At 57.6% G+C, this 18,905-nt stretch overlaps 1 protein-coding gene across 2 annotated transcripts; it reads right to left on the bottom strand.

Moving 5' to 3' along the window:
• Positions 1 to 1,019: 1,019 nt before the first annotated feature.
• On the bottom strand, positions 1,020 to 3,921 carry LOC136541431 (uncharacterized). 2 transcript variants are annotated; one of them, XM_066533294.1, is made up of 7 exons: positions 3,263 to 3,921; positions 2,916 to 3,063; positions 2,597 to 2,788; positions 2,310 to 2,438; positions 1,868 to 2,037; positions 1,536 to 1,666; positions 1,020 to 1,296 (listed from the first exon to the last, which is right to left on the bottom strand). In XM_066533294.1, exons 1-7 carry the CDS (start codon positions 3,459 to 3,461, stop codon positions 1,213 to 1,215), a joined length of 1,053 nt encoding a protein of 350 aa, XP_066389391.1. In that variant the 5' UTR covers positions 3,462 to 3,921; the 3' UTR covers positions 1,020 to 1,212. The 2 variants fall into 2 exon arrangements, with proteins under 2 accessions (XP_066389391.1, XP_066389390.1); XM_066533293.1 differs by having other exon boundaries at positions 2,597 to 2,806.
• Between the last annotated feature and the right edge of the window lie 14,984 nt (positions 3,922 to 18,905).

An 18,905-nucleotide genomic window follows, 5' to 3' on the forward strand; every position in this document is an offset into this window, starting at 1 on the left:
AGCCGTCTGGCGGGGAGAAGGCGTGGGGTCACCAGCGAGAGCGCACCGCGTAGCGCTGTCGCATTCTGCCACTGGCCGCCGCGAGGGCGCCTCCGCTGGTCGCTGTTGCGACCACTTCCAGGTGGCCATACACATGCACTCCTTTCGTCTAGATGGTATCCATGGGATCCAGGAGGCTGTACACATGCAGGTTTGGTGTGCGGATGGTGTGCACCTTATGTTCAGGAGTCAAAAATAAAGAGTCCCAGTCCATTTCAGATTGAGACTAATAAAATAAGCCAAGATGTAAAAAAGCTTGTTTTTAGGTGTTAGGAGTCGAGTCAGCGTTATAAGTTCGTTAGGTTGTAGCTCGAGGATGAGCTGCATGTCCAGGTGGGGTGTAGTGTTAGAGTACGTCATGAGCCTATTGGGCCTGGGCTGATGGTATAGCCCACTAGTGTTAGGGTTAATTAGAGATAAGGGTCGCTTGCTTAAGGGTCAAGTAAACCTCTCTATATAAGGAGATGAGATGTATTAATCTAATCAAGCAAGAATTAAGAAGGAAATTCCTTCTCTCTTGTTCGGCCGTGGGCAAGGCCCCCGGCCGGCCTCCGGCCTCCCTCGCAGCCCCAGCCACCACAATTATGGTCGCGAACAGTACCCGCCTACTGGAGCTCCGTGGGTATTGTAGCCACCTGTCGCCGCCTCTCCCTCAGCTCTCTCCCTCTCAAATCCCAGCAGCCACATAACACAAACCTTTCTAGGGCAATGAAACAGATTTTGTATACATAGTTATCTCAAGTTGCTTGATCTATATTTATGATTAAAACTTCATTAGTAGTTTCTTTAAAAAAAATTGAAATTCCATAGTGATTGAGCATTTGAGTGATGTATGCATGGCTGCTTGCTATAACTTACTGTTGCCATTGCTTGGTTGTTTGCGTGAGCAGCAGATGACAGAAACTGAGGTAAGTGGAGTTACTTTGCTTGCTATCACAGATTTGATGACTATTTCAAATTTCACCAGAACAAATCACGTATATTGACACACATTTTCTTTCTGTAATTCTATTTTTATCGAAAGAAACTACCACTAAATCAAATTCCTTGTTGTAAACCTTTCTTTCTCGAGAAGATTACAACCTTTTCAAGCAATCTGTTACTGCAAATGCAAAAGGCTAGGTGATGATTCAGCACTAAAACATAATATACAATAATTTGTAGGATGTTTCATTATTGAACAGTTCTAATATCGCCATCTAATTCGCTTGCTATAGCATTCCATGCTAATAAAGCTGCACCAACAGCTGGCTCCACCTGCAGGGTACAAGCAGATAGAGACCTCATAAATACTAATTTGGCAAATTTTGCAGTAGGATCTGAACATGTATCAGTTTGTAAACTGTGTATATCCGATATTGTTTAAGCATATACACAGCTCAGTTTTTTGCTTCCCCATTTCAACTAAATTTTCTCTGAGATATTTGTTTCCACTATTCAGCTAATTAGTTCTTGAAGATTGCTAATCTGAAGAATATTTGTTATATTCTGCTCACCTTGGGATGTATTGGATAGGCACCTGGGTAATTCTTGGTAACACAATCGATCACTTCTTTCCCAATGTCCCACCTTTTGTTTGCCTCAAGAACTTTACCAACCATAACAAGTGGAAATGGATGCTTGCCATCTGTGAAGTAGAAACATCTTAAGAAATTCTTCCATGAGGCCTTCTAGTAAATGCAACTTTGAGGGTCTTGTTTAGTTCTATATAACCAATGTTTTCTTTACCAAAAGTCATTTTTTTATAATGAGATAACTCTTATTAGATATATATGTAAACTATACATGTATTTCAGGGGGAAAAAATCAGAGAGGATTCTTGTGTCACCTTCACCGCCAAGGTCAAGCCTTTGCACTACAGCCTTGACACTGGAAGCTAGTTCCCCAACTGAATTGTGTAGGATCTTGTTTGCGACCTCATCACCACTTTCAGCTGATTCTACCACAACTGGAAGAAGGTCAGCGATACGAGCCCATGATTGGTCTTCATATGTCCATCTGTTATCAGAACAATGAACAGGTAAGTAGAAGTTGTCACTTGCACCTTGTAACAAAATGATTGTCGTAACTTGACAAGTTTTTATCGACTTACCAATCCTAGACTATGGAATATGCTCCTCTACTTAAAATAGAATTGTTTAGATTGATCTCTTAATTCGTTTAGTGAAACTGCGCTATAGAATTGTTTAGATTTGTTTGTCGAACTATTTTCAGGTTGGTCTTTCTATGTAAAGCTGAAACAGTAAGTTTAGCGAGCCAAGATGGATTACCCTATCAATTCGTCTGGCGATGCCAGTCCAAGGAAGTCAAGCATGTTGTTTGTAAGCACCGTTTCAGGACCCCGGCCATCATAAGCTCTCACCACTGCTGTCAATGCCTGGGCAGAAATCCCATATCCACTGCATGTGAGATGCCACATAAACCGGTCAAACAAATCCACCAATGGCAGCCACATTGACATAGACTATATGTATGAACCAGCTTCCACTAACTGATTCAATTATCTTGTATTAAAGTTACTGTCATGGATTAGAAAACATAGTCCTTTTTGACTAACCTGCCCCAATCACCTAGAACCGGCCCTGCACCTGCTGCTCGGGCTTCCCTGCCATCACTGGTGAACCCATAAGCTATGGTCCCTGTCCCTGCGATGAGCACGCATCCGTGCAGCTTGCCCATGGTTCCACTGGCCAACGCCGCCACCGCGTCGTTCTCCACGAACAGCTTGACATGGCTTGGAAATATGTCCCTGAAAAAGAGTGTTTGTCTGCGCTCAGTTGGAGAGGAACTTAACTGAAAAATAGACTACAGTTTCAGTTGACAACTGTCTGAACTATAATGTTTTGCTAAATTGGGCATATCTATACTAGACTAACCTGAGCCAATCCAGCATTCTCTGCTGATCGATCGGATGGTTGACGCCTGCTACAGCCAAGCAGACTGCGCAGACATTGGATCGTCGCCGGCGTGCCTTGAGCAGCGCCTGTGACATCACTCTCTCCAGTGTCTCCCTTGCCCTGTCCTCTGAACAATCGGAACAAGAAAAGTAAACAACAGCTTCTTTTACTACTTTTACAAAAAAAAAAAAATTATTTTAACCAGCAGGAAAATCCCACAGGATCGTTTACTGGTTTGTTATCCATCACGATCATTGCTTGTCACTGCAGGAAACTTGTGCAGAGCAAGGAGCTGCGATCGTTGAGCTGAGTCCAGATGCTGTTACCTCCGACGGAGTTGTGGTTGGAGCAGCCGGCGAGGGTGCGGGAGAGGACCGGGAGCGGGTCGTTGAAGGGCATGGCGGCGGGGATGCAGACGCAGACGGTGTTGCTGGCGCCGCCGTCGACGCCGAGGATGACGCTGCCCATGCGCGGGCTCTGGCACTCCTCCACGTCCCACATGTCTCGCCCCGTGTGCCGCTGCATCTCTCCCTCTCTGCCTGAAGCACTCCCTGGCTTACACACTGGAAAAGGAAAGAGAAGGGGACCCTGGAGAAGAAGAAGAATCTTCTCCGGCCAGGCCACCAACTGCTCGGCTAGTATGCAGCTGAGGTGAGCTTTTGCTCCATATATATGTACGTATTAGGTCGCCGTGGATGTCTAGCCGAGGCGAAAGGGACGGGGAGGAGGAAGACGAAAAATTCGGAGGGCGGCTGTCCGCACGCGCGTCCTGTGTCCAATGCCGCGACGGCAGAGTTGTTTACTAGAGGTGGCCTCTGCACTCCCAGCCTGCTTGCTTTTGTTGGTTTGCACGTCACTTGGTGGCAGGAGAAAGAGAGAGCGCCGTTCCGTTCCGCCTGGGCTCGTGTTACGCGCTGATGTTACTGACAGCACTGGTAAGAACTCCGGACCTTAGTTTACGGGATTTGTAACTTTTTGACATCCTAATGGATGACACTCCTTCGTTTGCCACTTTTATACGTGATCCTACACAATTGCCATCGCAAACAGTGAACCTCCTACGTTTTTACCATTTTTGTTGACATGGCACGCCAGGTGGGCACGCTAGCGTGGCAGTGAGCCTGAGAAGGCCTACAGAGAATGCGAAATGATCTATTTACCCCTGTTGCTTCTCTCCCTCTACTTGCTGATGCGTAGGCCCCACACGTCAGCTTTGTCGTCAAACTCCAGCCATCACCCGAAGCCGAGCGACTCGACGGCGAGCGGGCTCTGGCGGCGGAGGGAGGAGGAGCGGCGCGCTGGCACCTAGGCCGTGCTGCTATAGAGCTGCTGCCTCATAAAAGCTCCCTGCGCTTGCTCTTGTTTGCAGCTTCCACGGAGGCAGGGTAGAAGACTGGAGCTTGCACGGAGCTACGACCATGATTGGAGCTCCATCGTCACCATCGATCTCCCTCATCCAGCCGTCTCTGCTACTCCCAACGGGCTCTGCGAGTTCGTAGTGGCATGATGACTTCACCCCGCTACTCGTTGGTCGGCAGCCCCTGCCCCATCGTTGTGAACCACCGCCGTCGCCGCCATTGCCGTCCCGAGGTCGAGCTCACCGATCTCTGCATACACAGCAGCTCTCGTCTCCCCGTCTCCTACGTTGGCGCCGCAAGGACCCGCCGCGTCCGTCTATCCACATCTCAGCGCCAATCTATGGCCGTTGTGGCGTCTTCCACCTCAACCGAAGCAATCCGCCGGAGAGCCTCGGTTTCTACCTGTGGCTGCATGCCACCATCCCCTCTTTGTCGCAAGAACTCCATCGACTTCGTGCGCGGTGCCTTGCTCGTCGTCCTTGGCTGCTCGACAGCCATGGAGGGATGACGAAGCTGGAGGTGCCTAGCTCCCATCCAGGTGCTGGAGGTGTGAGATGAAGTTGGAGGTGCCTGGCACCCATCTGTGGCTGGAGGTTGAAGACAAAGCTGATGTGTGGGGCCCACACGTCATCAAGTAGAGAGAGAAGCAACAAGGGTAAATAGGTCATTTCGCATTCTCTGTAGGCCTTTTCAGGCTCACTGCCACGCTGGCGTGCCCACCTGGCGTGCCATGTCAGCAAAAATGACAAAAACGTAGGAGGTTCTGTCGGTGTTTTGGAACCGGTGGGCCCTCAACCAACGAGTGAATTTGTACTGCGTGTCCCTAATCCCGGATGGTGATGCAAAGAGACACAAGGTTTATACTGGTTCGGGCAATCGAGGCCCTACGTCCAGTCTGAGAGATTGATCTTGTATTCCTTGCACCGGAGTGCTCGTAGTAGGGGGTTACAAGCTGAGTGAGAGAGGGAGCTAGCCCCAGGTCTCGGCGAGGGTGGTGCGAACTGCTTGGGACGTTGCTCCCAGGCAGCGTGGAAGTGCGTGGTTCTATCGGTGTGTTTTTCTTTCCGCCCCCCCCCAGAAATGGCCCTGGCTACCTCCTTTTATAGTTACAAGGAGGAAGCGAGAGGTACATGAGAAGGCTACTATTTGCTGACGTATTCCGCTCCCAGAAGCAGTATGGCGTCGTGGGAGTTCCCGTCGATGTCTAGTCGGTATGGTCTTCAAGGCTGACGACATGCTGCGCTCTTGTACTTTTGTTGACTTGGTGAAGTGCCGAGGCCTGGTGGCTGCTGTAGTAGGCTGTGTCGAGACCTATCGCGCTGAGGCCGAGACCCGCTGTGCTGAGGCCTGCTGTGCCGAGGCCTTTAGCGGGTGGCAATGTGAGGTCTGGGCGGCCATCGTCGATAGTTGATTTAGGCGGAACAGTGCCGAACATGCGTCTACAGGATACGGTGCCCTGTATCGTCAGTAAGGGATGGTAAAAAGGCGATTTTGACCGTTGTCCTGTCGAGGCATACTGCCGATCGTGGCTTACGTAGTGAGGGCAGCTGGGTGCATTAATTGGATGCGATAGCCTGCCAGAGTGACTTTTGAGGCGGAGGTGACGAGATTGCGGGACGAGCCCAGCCTCGGGCGAGGCGGAGCATGGCCAGTTCGCCCGAGGCCCTACCGGGAGTCTCGGGCGAGGCGGAACTCGGTTAGTTCGTCCGAGGCTCATCGGGGGTCTCGAGCGGGGCGGAGCGGTCGGTTCGCTGGTCCCGAGGTCACAGGAACCCGGTTCTGACTCCCCACGTCGTGTCCGTCCTTGGTGCAGGAGTTTAGGCAGCACAGTAGTCGGTAACCCTTGCACAGTCCCGTCGTGGATGGCAGGGTGCTGACGTGACGGACGTCTGGTCTGCCACGTCGCTGCACTGCGCCGTCGTGTGATTTGTCGGAGTGGTTGAGTGCCTCGATGGGACGTGCGGAAGTGACATGCTGGTCGTACTCGGTCTTGTGCGTCGTGGGGCTCCAGTACGGCTTGATGCAGGACATGGCGGGCGACGTGCGGGTTGCCGTGTAATGACGTCGTAGGGGGCAGCGGCTCTGCAGATGCCGAGGCCGAGCCATCGTGGGGGGCTCGGTGGTCATGGACCCTCAGGCTGCCGAGCCCGTGAAGCAAACTGTCGAGGCCTTGGGGGGAGTTATTGGCCTTGGGTACTGATTCCGAGGCTACAGTAGCCCAGATGTGGCTCCCCACGCTGCATTGTCCTTGGTGCAGGAGTTGGCAGCATAGTGAGGCATGGGCGTCACGGTGGTTAGTACAGTGGCGGGTAACCCCTGCCCAGTCCTGCCTCCTGTCCCATCGGCCATTCTGCTGTACTGTGCCGGGCGTGCGGCTGTTGTCAGGGGCAGCAGTTGGCTGAGTTGACGTGACACGACGTTTTGCCAGAGGGACGGGAGAAGGAGGAGGTAGCGGAGTGCTGCCGAGCCCGCCTTGCGCGAGACAGAGGGTCGGTGGCCCGGCCGAGGCCTTTGGCGGAGAATCGGCCGAGGCCCGCGGCGATGGGGCCTCGGGCGAGTCGGAGAATCGGCCGAGGCCCGCGGCGATGGGGCCTCGGGCGAGTCAGAGGATCGGCCGAGGCCAGCAGCGTTTGGCTGGTTTCGATCTTTACGAAGTCTAAGCAGTCGTTTTTTGGATCTTGCTTAGGGTACCCCTTCTCACGGTATCCGACAGTAGCCCCCGAGCCTTAGGGGGAGTGGAGGCACTCCCCCTGAGGTTCTGACGAGAATTGGCTCTTGATAGTTCCTGTCGGGATGGTGTTTTGTTTTCGAGGTTTCGGTGGGTGCGCGCGAGCGCACCCGCCGGGTGTAGCCCCCGAGGCCCTAGAGGAGTGATTTCACTTCTCCAGGGGCTTTTTTCTCTTTCGAGTGGGGAGTTACATTGTGTTTGCCGGGCCCGTGGGTGCGAGTTCGGATCGCAGGGCCTCGACGATGCTGCGGGAAGAGCCCCTTAGCCTCCGCCTGGAGCGAGAGGGCCGTCAGGGGTTCACCTGGCTTTTTGTACGACCCTCGCGCTTCCTTTTCGTTCGGAAGGAGGGTTTGTATTGCCGAGCCCCCTCGTGTGCGAGCCCAAGTCGCTGGGTCTCGGCAAAGTTCGCAGGAGGAGCCCCCGAGTCTCTCGTGCGGAGGGAGAGAGCGGTCAGAGGTCCCCCTGGCTTTTGGTTCGCCCCTCGCGCGTGAGGGTCTGTCGGCCGAGGCCCCCTCGGGTGCGAACATAGGTCGCGGGGTCTTGGCGTCTTTTGCAGAAGGAGCTCCCTAGCCTCCGTACGGAGCGAGAGGACCGTCAGGAGTTCTTCCGGCTTTTTGAACGACCCTCGCGCTTCCTTTTCGCTCGGAAGGAGGGTTTGTTTTGCCGAGACCCCTCGTGTGCGAGTCTGAGCCGCTGGGTCTCGGCAAAGTGTCGCAGGAAGAGTCCCTTAGCCTCTGTGCGGAGCAAGAGGGCCGTCAGGGATTCTCCTGACTTTTTATTCGATCCTCGCGCTTTCTTTTCGCTCGGAAGGAGGGGTGGAATGTGCCACGCTACCCTCGGTGGGCGCGAGCGATGGCACTTCCGGTGAGCTGTTATCGGGTAAGTCCGAGTGGAGGCCCGTACCTCGTTCGCTGGGGGTCGGCTAGCGATCCGGAGACGCACTCCAAGAGTACCGGAGGGTTTCTCTAGTGGGTGCCAAGGCCGTTCGCTGGGCCTCGGTGGCTCGGTGCCTCCCTATGGTGGGATCCCATTCGGAGACCTCCCTGCCGGTCTCGGACACGATACAGGGCGCGCTCATACAGGCTTGCCCGTAGTCGTCCCTGACTCTTTTGCCCTGGGGCGGCTGTCGAAACCCCCGGGGGCCCAGCCTTCGAACCCCTGGACCGTAACAGGCTTGGGTCGCTTGTCTTTATCTCGGGTGCAGGAAGAGCCCCCGAGCCTCCGCACGGAGCGAGAGGGCGGTCAGGGGTCCTCCCGTCCTTTTTGCCCGTCCCCCGCCCGTCCTTTTCGCTCGGACGGGGGGGGGGCTATTTGCCGAGCCCACTCGTGTGCGAGCCTGAGCTGCTGGGTCTCGGCAAAGTTGCAGGAGGGCCCCCGAGTCTCTCGCGCAAAGCGAGAGAGCGGTCAGAGGTCCCCTGGCTTTTGGTTCGCCCCTCGCGTGTGAGGGTCTGACTGCCGAGCCCCCCTCGGGTGCGAGCCTAGGTCGCGGGGTCTCGGCGTCTTTTTGCAGAAGGAGCTCCCTAGCCTCTGCATGGAGCAAGAGGGCCGTCAGGAGTTCTTCCGGCTTTTTGAACGACCCTCGCGCTTCCTTTTCGCTCGGAAGGAGGGTTTGTATTGCCGAGCCCCCTCGTGTGCGAGCCCAAGTCGCTGGGATTCGGCAATGTGTCGCAGGAAGAGTCCCTTAGCCTCTGCACGGGGCAAGAGGGCCGTCAGGGATTCTCCTGACTTTTTGTTCGACCCTCGCGCTTCCTTTTCGCTCGGAAGGAGGGTTTGTATTGCCGAGTCCCCTCGTGTGCGAGCCCAAGTCGCTGGGACTCGGCAACGTTTCGCAGGAAGAGTCCCTTAGCCTCTGCGCGGAGCGAGAGGGCCGTCAGGGATTCTCCTGACTTTTTGTTCGACCCTCGCGCTTCCTTTTCGCTCGGAAGGAGGGGTGGAAGATGCCACGCTACCCTTGGTGGGCGCGAGCGACGGCATTTCCGGTGAGCTGTTATCGGGTAAGTCCGAGTGGAGGCCCGTACCCCGTTCGCTGGGGGTCGGCTAGCGGTCCGGAGACGCGCTCCAAGAGTACCGGAGGGTTTCTCTAGTGGGTGCCGAGGCCGTTCGCTGGGCCTTGGTGGCTCGGTGCCTCCCTACGGTGGGATCCCATTCGGAGACTTCCCTGCCGGTCTCGGACACGACACAGGGCATCCCAAGCGTCTCGCTTGCTTGGGCCTCGGCCTCGCATAGGCTCGCCCGTAGTCGCCCCTGACTCTGTTGTCCTGGGGCGGCTGTCGAAACCCCTGAGGGCCCAGCCTTCGAACCCCTGGACCGTAACGGGCTCGGTGCCCGGTTCCTTTGCCTGAAAGGAATAGGGTGGGGGTTACCTCTCTCCCTGCGGTTAGCAACGGCAGGCGCGCCTTTTGAGGCAGCTTTTTCGGGGAGGTGAAACGGCGCCTGCTGCTGCTGCGGTTGGGCGCGACGTGGCGTCAGTCGACGGGACGTAGCTGCACGCGCAATTAATGAGGAGGGAGTGGGCGGTAAGACCGGATCTGGATAACCGCGCTGGATTTTCTGGGGGAAACTTCCCCGATTTCGTCGCCCGGCGGTTTCGATTCGTCCCTGCATAAATACGCAAACAGCCTCGCCCTCTCCCTCCTTACCTTTTCCGCGTTCGCTTTTGCTGCCTCCGTGCCGTCGCTGAGAGCATAGAGCGCCGGGGAAGAGAAGTGCGAGGGCGAGAGATCGAAAGAGAGAGGGAGAGAGATTACCGCTGTAGCAGCGTCCTCCGCCGCGCAATGGCTGGTGGTCCCGTCATCCTCCCGGCGGATCCCTGGGAGCGGTCCGACGTCACCGAGGAGAAGCTGCAGTCGCTCGTGGAGGCCGGTCTTCTTCGCCCGATCACCGACCCCGACGAGCCGGAGTGGATTGCTCCGGGGGACGAGTCGGAGCCGAGGCTGCGCGACGGTTACGTGGTGAGCTTCGTCGTCTTCCACGAGCGAGGCTTCGGGTCGCCGGCGGATAGCTTCATGCGGGCACTCCCGCACTATTATGGCGTGGAGCTGCACAATTTCAGCCCCAACTCCATCGCGCAGGCGGCCATCTTCGTCGCCGTCTGTGAGGGGTATCTGGGGATCGCTCCCCACTAGGAGTTGTGGCTCCATTTGTTCCGAGCGACGTTCACCTCCAAGCCGGGGGGAACGAGGGGGGCTCGGAAGGCGCAGAGGGCCGGCGGCTGCACCCTCCACGTGCGCCAAGACCGGCAGTCCCTCTACATCCCGGCCCAGCTGTCAACGTCCAATCGTCGTTGGTATGACGGCTGGTTCTACCTCCGCAACGACGGCGGAGGACTTCCCCCTTATACCGGGCGGGTTGTAGAGAGTCAACCGGAGAAATGGGGGTACGGCGTCATCAAGGTCGACCAGCCTAGGCTGGAACCGCTCTTGAGGGCCTTGGGGAAGCTGCGTGACTGCGGCCTTTCGGCGGCCGTGGTCGTGGCGGCCTTTCACCGCCGGAGGGTGTTGCCGCTAATGGCCCGGCGGCGGCGGCTGTTCGAGATGACGCCGAGCGACCCGGTCGCCGGTATCAAGATGTCCGCCTTCGCCCTTACCGACGACGAGACCCTGCGTCGGGTGAGGGAGGTGGTAGACGGGAAGCCGAGGCTCGATGACTTGACGCCGTTCCCGATGCGCCCGTCGCGGGGGTATGTCTCGCTGGTAAGTTGGATGTTGTCGAGGCTTTCGCGTCCTTCTTGTTTTTCGCCTTTTTGGTCTGTTGTCTTACTTCGTCGTTCTCACAGGGGATAAGAGACGTGCGAGGCTCCCCGCCGCCCGTTCCTGAGGACGCCCGGCGGCGATCAGTGAACAGGGCGTGTGCCGAGGAGGAGAAGAAGAAGAAAGATGCCCAGGAGGCGAAGCGCACGAAGAAGATCCTCGCGCGCGAAAAGCTGGACGCCCGTCGCCGGCGCCAGAGGCTCGACGGTCTCCCTTTGGAGCCGTCTCCCTCGTCGTCGGTGTCGGATTCTTCGAGCGACGGCGGCGGGCGCGAGGTGGGGACGGCCTGCCTGGAACACCTCCCCGACATCAGGGAGATGGTTCCCGGGGCGCCGGCAAGGAGCCTGACGCCCCTAGGAGGAGGAGGAGGTGTCCCGGGGCCAGTGGTGGCCCGTCCCGGCGCCGAGGCCGGCACACCCGAGGCGCGGGTGTCGGAGGAGCGTGTCGTCGGCCCGATGGGTTCGACGGTGGAGGTTGAGCGGGTGACGGTGGGGGCGACCCCATTATCCCCGCGAAGGGTCGAGGAGGCGCCGGGGTCCGACGGGGACTAGCTGGCGCTGGTGGACGCCGAGGCCGCGCTGCTGCCACCACCGCCGCCGTTGCAGAGGAGGCGGACGGTGTCGAAGCGGTTGCGTCCCCGTTCGCGGTAAGCGTCTTTCCTGGCGGAGTCCGCTTCTTGTTTGCCCCTTGGTTGCATGCTGACCTTGGGAGTGTCTTTTCTTGCAGCCAGACGCTTCTGGTGGGAGACCCTCCCTTGGCGCCCCGTAAGGCGCTCAAGGTGAACGTTGGCTCTTCCGCCCATCAGGCAGCGGAGGCGCAGGCAGGCGTGCGACGCGGCGCGGCGTCGGGTGAGGCCGTTTCGGAGGAGGCGGCTGCCCAGGAACAGGGGGCCGAGGCGGCCGCGGAGCGAGTGGAGGAGGAGGCTGCCCAGGAACAGGGGGCCGAGGCGGCCGCGAAGGAGGCTGGGGCGTCTGCCATTGCCGAGGCCACTGAGGGCGAGGCCGGAGCCCCCAAGACCTCCGACGTCAGGGCGGTGGACGCCGAGGCCATCAAGGTAGAGATGGCGGAGGCCAGAGCCCTCGGGTCCGTTGAGACCGAGGCGATGGAGGTGGAGACGGGGCAAATTTTGGCGCCGCCCCTGGTTCAGACAATCTCGTCTAATGATTCCTCCCGAGGGAAGGAGGCGGCGGACGTCGAGGCGGCCAGTACCGCGGAGCAACCAGTCCCAGATCCCGCCGAGGGAGTTCGGCTCTTGTCCGGCTACGGCCCGAGCCTCGCGGGTGGAACTTCCCGCGTGTTTTCTGGCGGAACCGGGCTGACCCCGAGGGGGAGCCCGTGTTCGCTTTTGAAGATACTGCAGAGGGGGGGCATTGGGACACCCTCGAGCAGTACCGCCAATTGGCAGTGCGGTCGCTGCAGACAGCGATGACTATTATGGGTCAGGATTTGCCCGGTGTCACGCGGGTAAGTACTTTCCCCTCTCGTGCCGCGTTGTTTTCTCTCCGAGCCCGCTCGCAGTGTTTGACGTGTGTTTTTTGTTTTGCCTTCTTAGGAGCTCGAGACCCGATCCCTTGGGAAATCGGTGTTCCTGCGAAATGAGAGGGATATCTGGGACCAGCTCCGGCGCCAGAAGGGCTTGCTTGCCGATGCCCAGGGACTATTGTCGGCGCGGAGTGCAGAAGTGGAGGACCTCCGCCTTCGTTGTGCTGACATTCAGGCGGAGTTGGCCATGGCTAAGGAGCAGTCCGCCCCTCTGGTGGCCAAGATCAAGGAACTGGAGGAGGAGCGAGACTCCTTCAGGCTTCGGGCCCAAGAAGCGACGGCCTCTGCGAAGGCCACAGCCGGGCAGCTGGGTGCAGAGCAGAGCGAGCATCAGGCGACAAAAGTCGCCCTGGCAGAGGCTACCAAGGCGGCCGAGGCCTCTCGGGTCGAGGTCTCAGCCTGGAAGGGCAAGGCCGAGGGTAAGTTCCGCTGAACCATGTTCCTCGTTCCATTTGCTCTTTTTGTCCTGGTTCGCGCTTGACTCCTGACCCCTTGTTGCGACGTAGATCTGGAGAAAGAGGCCTCCCAGGCGGCTGAGGCCTCCGTCGCGGCGCAAGCAGCGCTGGATGTCGAGGTCCGGGAGCACGAGGCGCTGCGCAGCGCTGTCCGGTCTGCCTGCGAGGCTCTGGACGTCGAGGAGGTCCAATCAGCTAGCTCCCTTGGGAGTCGCCTCATCGCGTTGAGCGGCCACGTCCGCGAGAGACTCCGAGGGGCGTTGCACACGGGTGTCAAGCGCGCCCTGGCCGTCGTCTCCTCGCACTACGCCATCAACCTCGAGGCTGTCAGCGACGGCTATGTGTTGCCAGAAGATGACGAGGAGGCTGATGCAGAGGTCGTGAGGCTGTTGGAGGCGGCCGAGGCACCTGGCACCGCGTTGGCCAAGCTGTTCGAAGAAGAGGTGGTCCCTCCCGCGCCAGCCGCCGATCCTTGAGCTTTGACCTGGGCCAAAAGGGGCCATGTAACCGGATTGAGTTAGTTGCCGAATCGTGACGTTTTTTGTGGCCGTCGAGGCCCTTAAAGTATTTGCGTATGTGTGCTTCTTAACCGTTTTCCATTCTATTTCTAAGTCCGTGCCCTCTGTCTCGATCGCGAAGAAATCCCTCGGAACCTAAGCCGTCCTTCGGCGAAGGGTGGTGAGGGAGCTGCCGTAGCCCAGAGGCGTAGGCCGTTCTCACGACTCGGCCGGCCCTTTGGCCTCCAGCCAGGCTTTTGGTCTCTGGGTTTCTTGCGAAGGTCCCGTCGAAGCGCGAGAGAGTTTGGCGTGGAAATTTTCGGAAAAACGGTTGAGAAATGGTGTCCGGGACTTAGGGGGGTTCCCCCTTTTTAGCCCCCGAGGGAGGCTCGACTTTGCAGAGGCAGAGCCGAGTCTCCCTTATTGCGTTATAGTGACGTCGAGCCCCTATCGATAGACAACCTCTCTGCAAAGAACTTCCTCGGAACCTAAGCTGTCCTTTGGGCGAAACGGTGGTGAGGGAGCTGCCGTAGCCCAGAGGCATAGGCCGTTCTCACGACTCGGCCGGCCTTTTCGCCCTTGAGACAATCTTTCGGTCCTTAGGTTCTATACAGTCGATTTGTCTATAAGGGGGTTCCTCGAAAGATTATAACAACTAAAGAACGCTTCTTTATTGTATTTCGAGAAATAATGTAAACAACGTTTGGAAATTTAAGGGTAGAAACGACGTAGCTGTTCTATGTTCCAAGCGTTGGTGAAGATTTCGCCCTTCTCGTTGGCTAACTTGTAGGTCCCGGGCTTCAGCACTTGAGCGACGATATACGGCCCTTCCCAGGGTGGGGTCAGCTTGTGGCAGCCCTTGTTGCTCTGCCTCAGTCTCAGCACCAGGTCGCCCACCTTCAGGTCCCGGCTTTGGACGCGCCGGGCTTGGTAGCGTCGTAGGGCTTGCTGATACCTGGCTGAGTGTAGTAGCGCGACGTCGCGGGCTTCCTCCAGTTGGTCGAGGGCGTCTTCGCGGGCAGTGCGGTTGCTTTGCTCGTTGTACGCCTGTAGCCTCGGGGAGCCGTATTCTAAGTCAGTGGGGAGGATGGCCTCGGCTCCATAGACCAGGAAGAACGGTGTGAATCCCGTGGCTCGGCTCGGGGTATTTCTTAGGCTCCAGATGACTGACGGGAGTTCGGCAAGCCATTTCTTGCCAAACTTCTTCAACTGGTTGAATATTCTTGGCTTAAGGCCTTGTAGGATCATGCCGTTGGCACGCTCTACTTGGCCATTCGTCCTTGGGTGCCCTACGGCCGCCCAGGCCACCCGGATGTGGTGGTCGTCGCAAAACGTTAGGAACTTGCGCCCGGTGAATTGTGTCCCATTGTCAGTGATGATGGTGTTAGGAACCCCGAACCTGTGGATGATATCCGTAAAGAACAGCACCGCTTGCTTGGATTTGATCTGAGCGATCGGGCGAGCCTCGATCCATTTGGAGAATTTGTCGATAGCTACCAGCAGATGGGTATAGCCCCCGGGTGCCTTCTGTAGAGGCCCAACCATGTCCAGTCCCCACACAGCGAATGGCCATGTGATGGGGATGGTTTGGAGGGCTTGGGCCGGGAGGTGCGTCTGTCGAGCATAGTACTGGCATCCCTCGCAGGTGCGTACTAGCTTTGTGGCGTCGGCCACCGCTGTTGGCCAATAGAAACCTTGGCGGAAGGCGTTACCTACGAGCGTCCGAGGCGCCGCGTGGTGCCCGCAGACTCCCGCGTGTAAGTCCCGAAGTAAGGATTGGCCAGCCTCGGTGGTGATGCATCGTTGGAGAATACCAGATGGGCTGCGCCTATATAACTCGCCGTCGCAGAGGACGTAAGTCTTGGCGCGTCGCGCAAGCCATCGGGCTTCGGTTCTGTCAGCAGGAAGCTCTCCTCGGACGAGGCGATCAAGGAGAGGGACTCGCCAGTCCGTTCCTTGGTCGGCCTTGGGAGGCTCTTCGTCAATCGCCATCGCCTCGGGCTCGGCTGGCGGGGTCTCGGCGGCAGAGGGGGCCTCGGGCCCTGCGGTGGGCTCGGCCGATGGGTCCTCTTCCGTCGCCGAGGCGTAGTCGACGGATGGCTTGTGGAGGTCTCTGGCGAAGACGTTCGGAGGGGCCGGGGTCCGTGCCGATGCCATCTTTGCCAGTTCGTCCGCGGCCTCGTTGAACTTTCCGAGGGGTGCTCGTGAGCGGCAGCGTAAGCGTAGGCGTAGGAGGTGGCGGCATTTCTCAACCCAAAGGGGTATGGGAACGAGGCTGTCTCCAGATTCTGCCCCGCCGGGGTCGGTTCTTCAGGGAATTGCCGAGCGGGGTTAGATGACTAGGCATCGCCGTAAGCCCCCGGCGATTTTCCTTTGTCCAGGCTCAGGTCAGACAGGCCCCCAGCTAGGGACCTCGTACCAACAGCTGGTCGTAGGATATCGGCGGGGAGTGGTGTGCCGCCCCGGGCTCGCGTAGCGTCGGGGTGGCCTTGCTCGCGCCGTGCCTGGCGAGCGTGGCGAGAGCGGCCGCCCGGGCGCCGCCTGCGCCTGGGCTGCCGGGGCGCGACTTCGTCGTCGGACGGTGGGGTTCGAGGAGTGAGGAGTACCATGTCGTACTCATGCCCTAGAGACATGAACTCTAGGCTCCCGAACCAAACTATGGTGCCGAGACGCAATGGTCGTATGTGGTCTGCCATCCGGAACTTGCTAGGATGACGAAGCTGACACGCAGAGTCCCCTACCTGGCGCGCCAACTGTCGGTGTTTTGGAACCGGGGGGCCCTCAACCAACGAGTGAATTTGTACTGCGTGTCCCTAATCCCGGATGGTGATGCAAAGAGACACAAGGTTTATACTGGTTCGGGCAATCGAGGCCCTACGTCCAGTCTGAGAGATTGATCTTGTATTCCTTGCACCGGAGTGCTCGTAGTAGGGGGTTACAAGCTGAGTGAGAGAGGGAGCTAGCCCCAGGTCTCGGCGAGGGTGGTGCGAACTGCTTGGGACGTTGCTCCCAGGCAGCGTGGAAGTGCGTGGTTCTATCGGTGTGTTTTTCTTTCCGCCCCCCCCCCCAGAAATGGCCCTGGCTACCTCCTTTTATAGTTACAAGGAGGAAGCGAGAGGTACATGAGAAGGCTACTATTTGCTGACGTATTCCGCTCCCAGAAGCAGTATGGCGTCGTGGGAGTTCCCGTCAATGTCTAGTCGGTATGGTCTTCAAGGCTGACGACATGCTGCGCTCTTGTACTTTTGTTGACTTGGTGAAGTGCCGAGGCCTGGTGGCTGCTGTAGTAGGCTGTGTCGAGACCTATCGCGCTGAGGCCGAGACCCGCTGTGCTGAGGCCTGCTGTGCCGAGGCCTTTAGCGGGTGGCAATGTGAGGTCTGGGCGGCCATCGTCGATAGTTGATTTAGGCGGAACAGTGCCGAACATGCGTCTACAGGATACGGTGCCCTGTATCGTCAGTAAGGGATGGTAAAAAGGCGATTTTGACCGTTGTCCTGTCGAGGCATACTGCCGATCGTGGCTTACGTAGTGAGGGCAGCTGGGTGCATTAATTGGATGCGATAGCCTGCCAGAGTGACTTTTGAGGCGGAGGTGACGAGATTGCGGGACGAGCCCAGCCTCGGGCGAGGCGGAGCATGGCCAGTTCGCCCGAGGCCCTACCGGGAGTCTCGGGCGAGGCGGAACTCGGTTAGTTCGTCCGAGGCTCATCGGGGGTCTCGAGCGGGGCGGAGCGGTCGGTTCGCTGGTCCCGAGGTCACAGGAACCCGGTTCTGACTCCCCACGTCGTGTCCGTCCTTGGTGCAGGAGTTTAGGCAGCACAGTAGTCGGTAACCCTTGCACAGTCCCGTCGTGGATGGCAGGGTGCTGACGTGACGGACGTCTGGTCTGCCACGTCGCTGCACTGCGCCGTCGTGTGATTTGTCGGAGTGGTTGAGTGCCTCGATGGGACGTGCGGAAGTGACATGCTGGTCGTACTCGGTCTTGTGCGTCGTGGGGCTCCAGTACGGCTTGATGCAGGACATGGCGGGCGACGTGCGGGTTGCCGTGTAATGACGTCGTAGGGGGCAGCGGCTCTGCAGATGCCGAGGCCGAGCCATCGTGGGGGGCTCGGTGGTCATGGACCCTCAGGCTGCCGAGCCCGTGAAGCAAACTGTCGAGGCCTTGGGGGGAGTTATTGGCCTTGGGTACTGATTCCGAGGCTACAGTAGCCCAGATGTGGCTCCCCACGCTGCATTGTCCTTGGTGCAGGAGTTGGCAGCATAGTGAGGCATGGGCGTCACGGTGGTTAGTACAGTGGCGGGTAACCCCTGCCCAGTCCTGCCTCCTGTCCCATCGGCCATTCTGCTGTACTGTGCCGGGCGTGCGGCTGTTGTCAGGGGCAGCAGTTGGCTGAGTTGACGTGACACGACGTTTTGCCGGAGGGACGGGAGAAGGAGGAGGTAGCGGAGTGCTGCCGAGCCCGCCTTGCGCGAGACAGAGGGTCGGTGGCCCGGCCGAGGCCTTTGGCGGAGAATCGGCCGAGGCCCGCGGCGATGGGGCCTCGGGCGAGTCGGAGAATCGGCCGAGGCCCGCGGCGATGGGGCCTCGGGCGAGTCAGAGGATCGGCCGAGGCCAGCAGCGTTTGGCTGGTTTCGATCTTTACGAAGTCTAAGCAGTCGTTTTTTGGATCTTGCTTAGGGTACCCCTTCTCACGGTATCCGACAGGTTCACTGTTTGCGATGACAATTATGTAGGAGGACGTATAAAAATGCCAAACGAAGGAGTGTCATCCCTAGCGGTGGCAAACAGTTAAAAATCCCGTAGTTTACTGAGCAATTTTGTGTGTATCTTCTGCAGGTCTTGTACTTTGTATGTTTGCCAGCTGCCTTCTCTTGATCACACGTGTGGTGTGGAGATATTGCACTAGGTGCTGCGGGCAGGTCCATGGTAAAAAAACAACGGACGTCCATGCCAAACAGGTCAAATTCTACCTCTAGCTGTTACCTCCACCTGGGATTAACTTAAGTTTATTCTCAGCTCTCCTGTTGGTTTTCACATGGATGGTTATACGTCCTATTCGCTTGGGCTTGTTTGGCTGATAAGCCATGACTAAAAACACTGTTGACTGATTTGGTGTGAGAGAAAGAATACTGTTTGTTGGCTGAAAAAATACGGCTTATAAGCCAAATAAGCCCAAACGAACAGGGTGATGCTTATGCTGATCCTCTTCTCTGAAACCTGCCACTGCTAGCTACAGTTCTTACACTCAGCTGAGAGTTTGTGCTCCTGCAGTTTACCTGGACTCAGTTGAGATGATGGCTCCGTTCGCTTTGCTGAAAAAACAAGTCGAAACATCGTTCCGGCTGATTTGGTGTGAGAGAAAAACACTGTTTTGATTAAAAAAAACAAGCTGAAAAATATGGATTATAAGAGTGACGAACAGGGCCGACATGCATTTCGTTGTCACCGTAGCGTAAAGCACTACAAACCATTGGTGCTCCAAATGTCAAGCGTCTGCAGGTGGATTCAACGCCCGTTTACTCTTGTTACGCCATGGGTCTGTTTGGTGGTCCGATCGACACACGCTGGCTGCCACCGGTGACAGGACAAAATCCTCCCTGCCCTACCACGCTCAGCACGGCCCCTTTCATCACAATTAT

Source organism: Miscanthus floridulus, chromosome 3 (assembly GCF_019320115.1).
Source record: "Miscanthus floridulus cultivar M001 chromosome 3, ASM1932011v1, whole genome shotgun sequence".
NCBI classification, from domain to species: domain Eukaryota; kingdom Viridiplantae; phylum Streptophyta; class Magnoliopsida; order Poales; family Poaceae; genus Miscanthus; species Miscanthus floridulus.

Excerpts from the sequence above, each read along its gene's own strand:
- LOC136541431 (XM_066533293.1), bottom strand. The coding sequence starts at position 3,461 with ATGCAGCGGCACACGGGGCGAGACATGTGGGACGTGGAGGAGTGCCAG. Across the intron at positions 2,038-2,309 it reads TCGCCAGACGAATTGATAGG|ATGGACATATGAAGACCAAT; the intron begins GTAATCCATCTT and ends TTCTGATAACAG. Across the intron at positions 1,667-1,867 it reads GCTTGACCTTGGCGGTGAAG|ATGGCAAGCATCCATTTCCA; the intron begins GTGACACAAGAA and ends TCTACTTCACAG.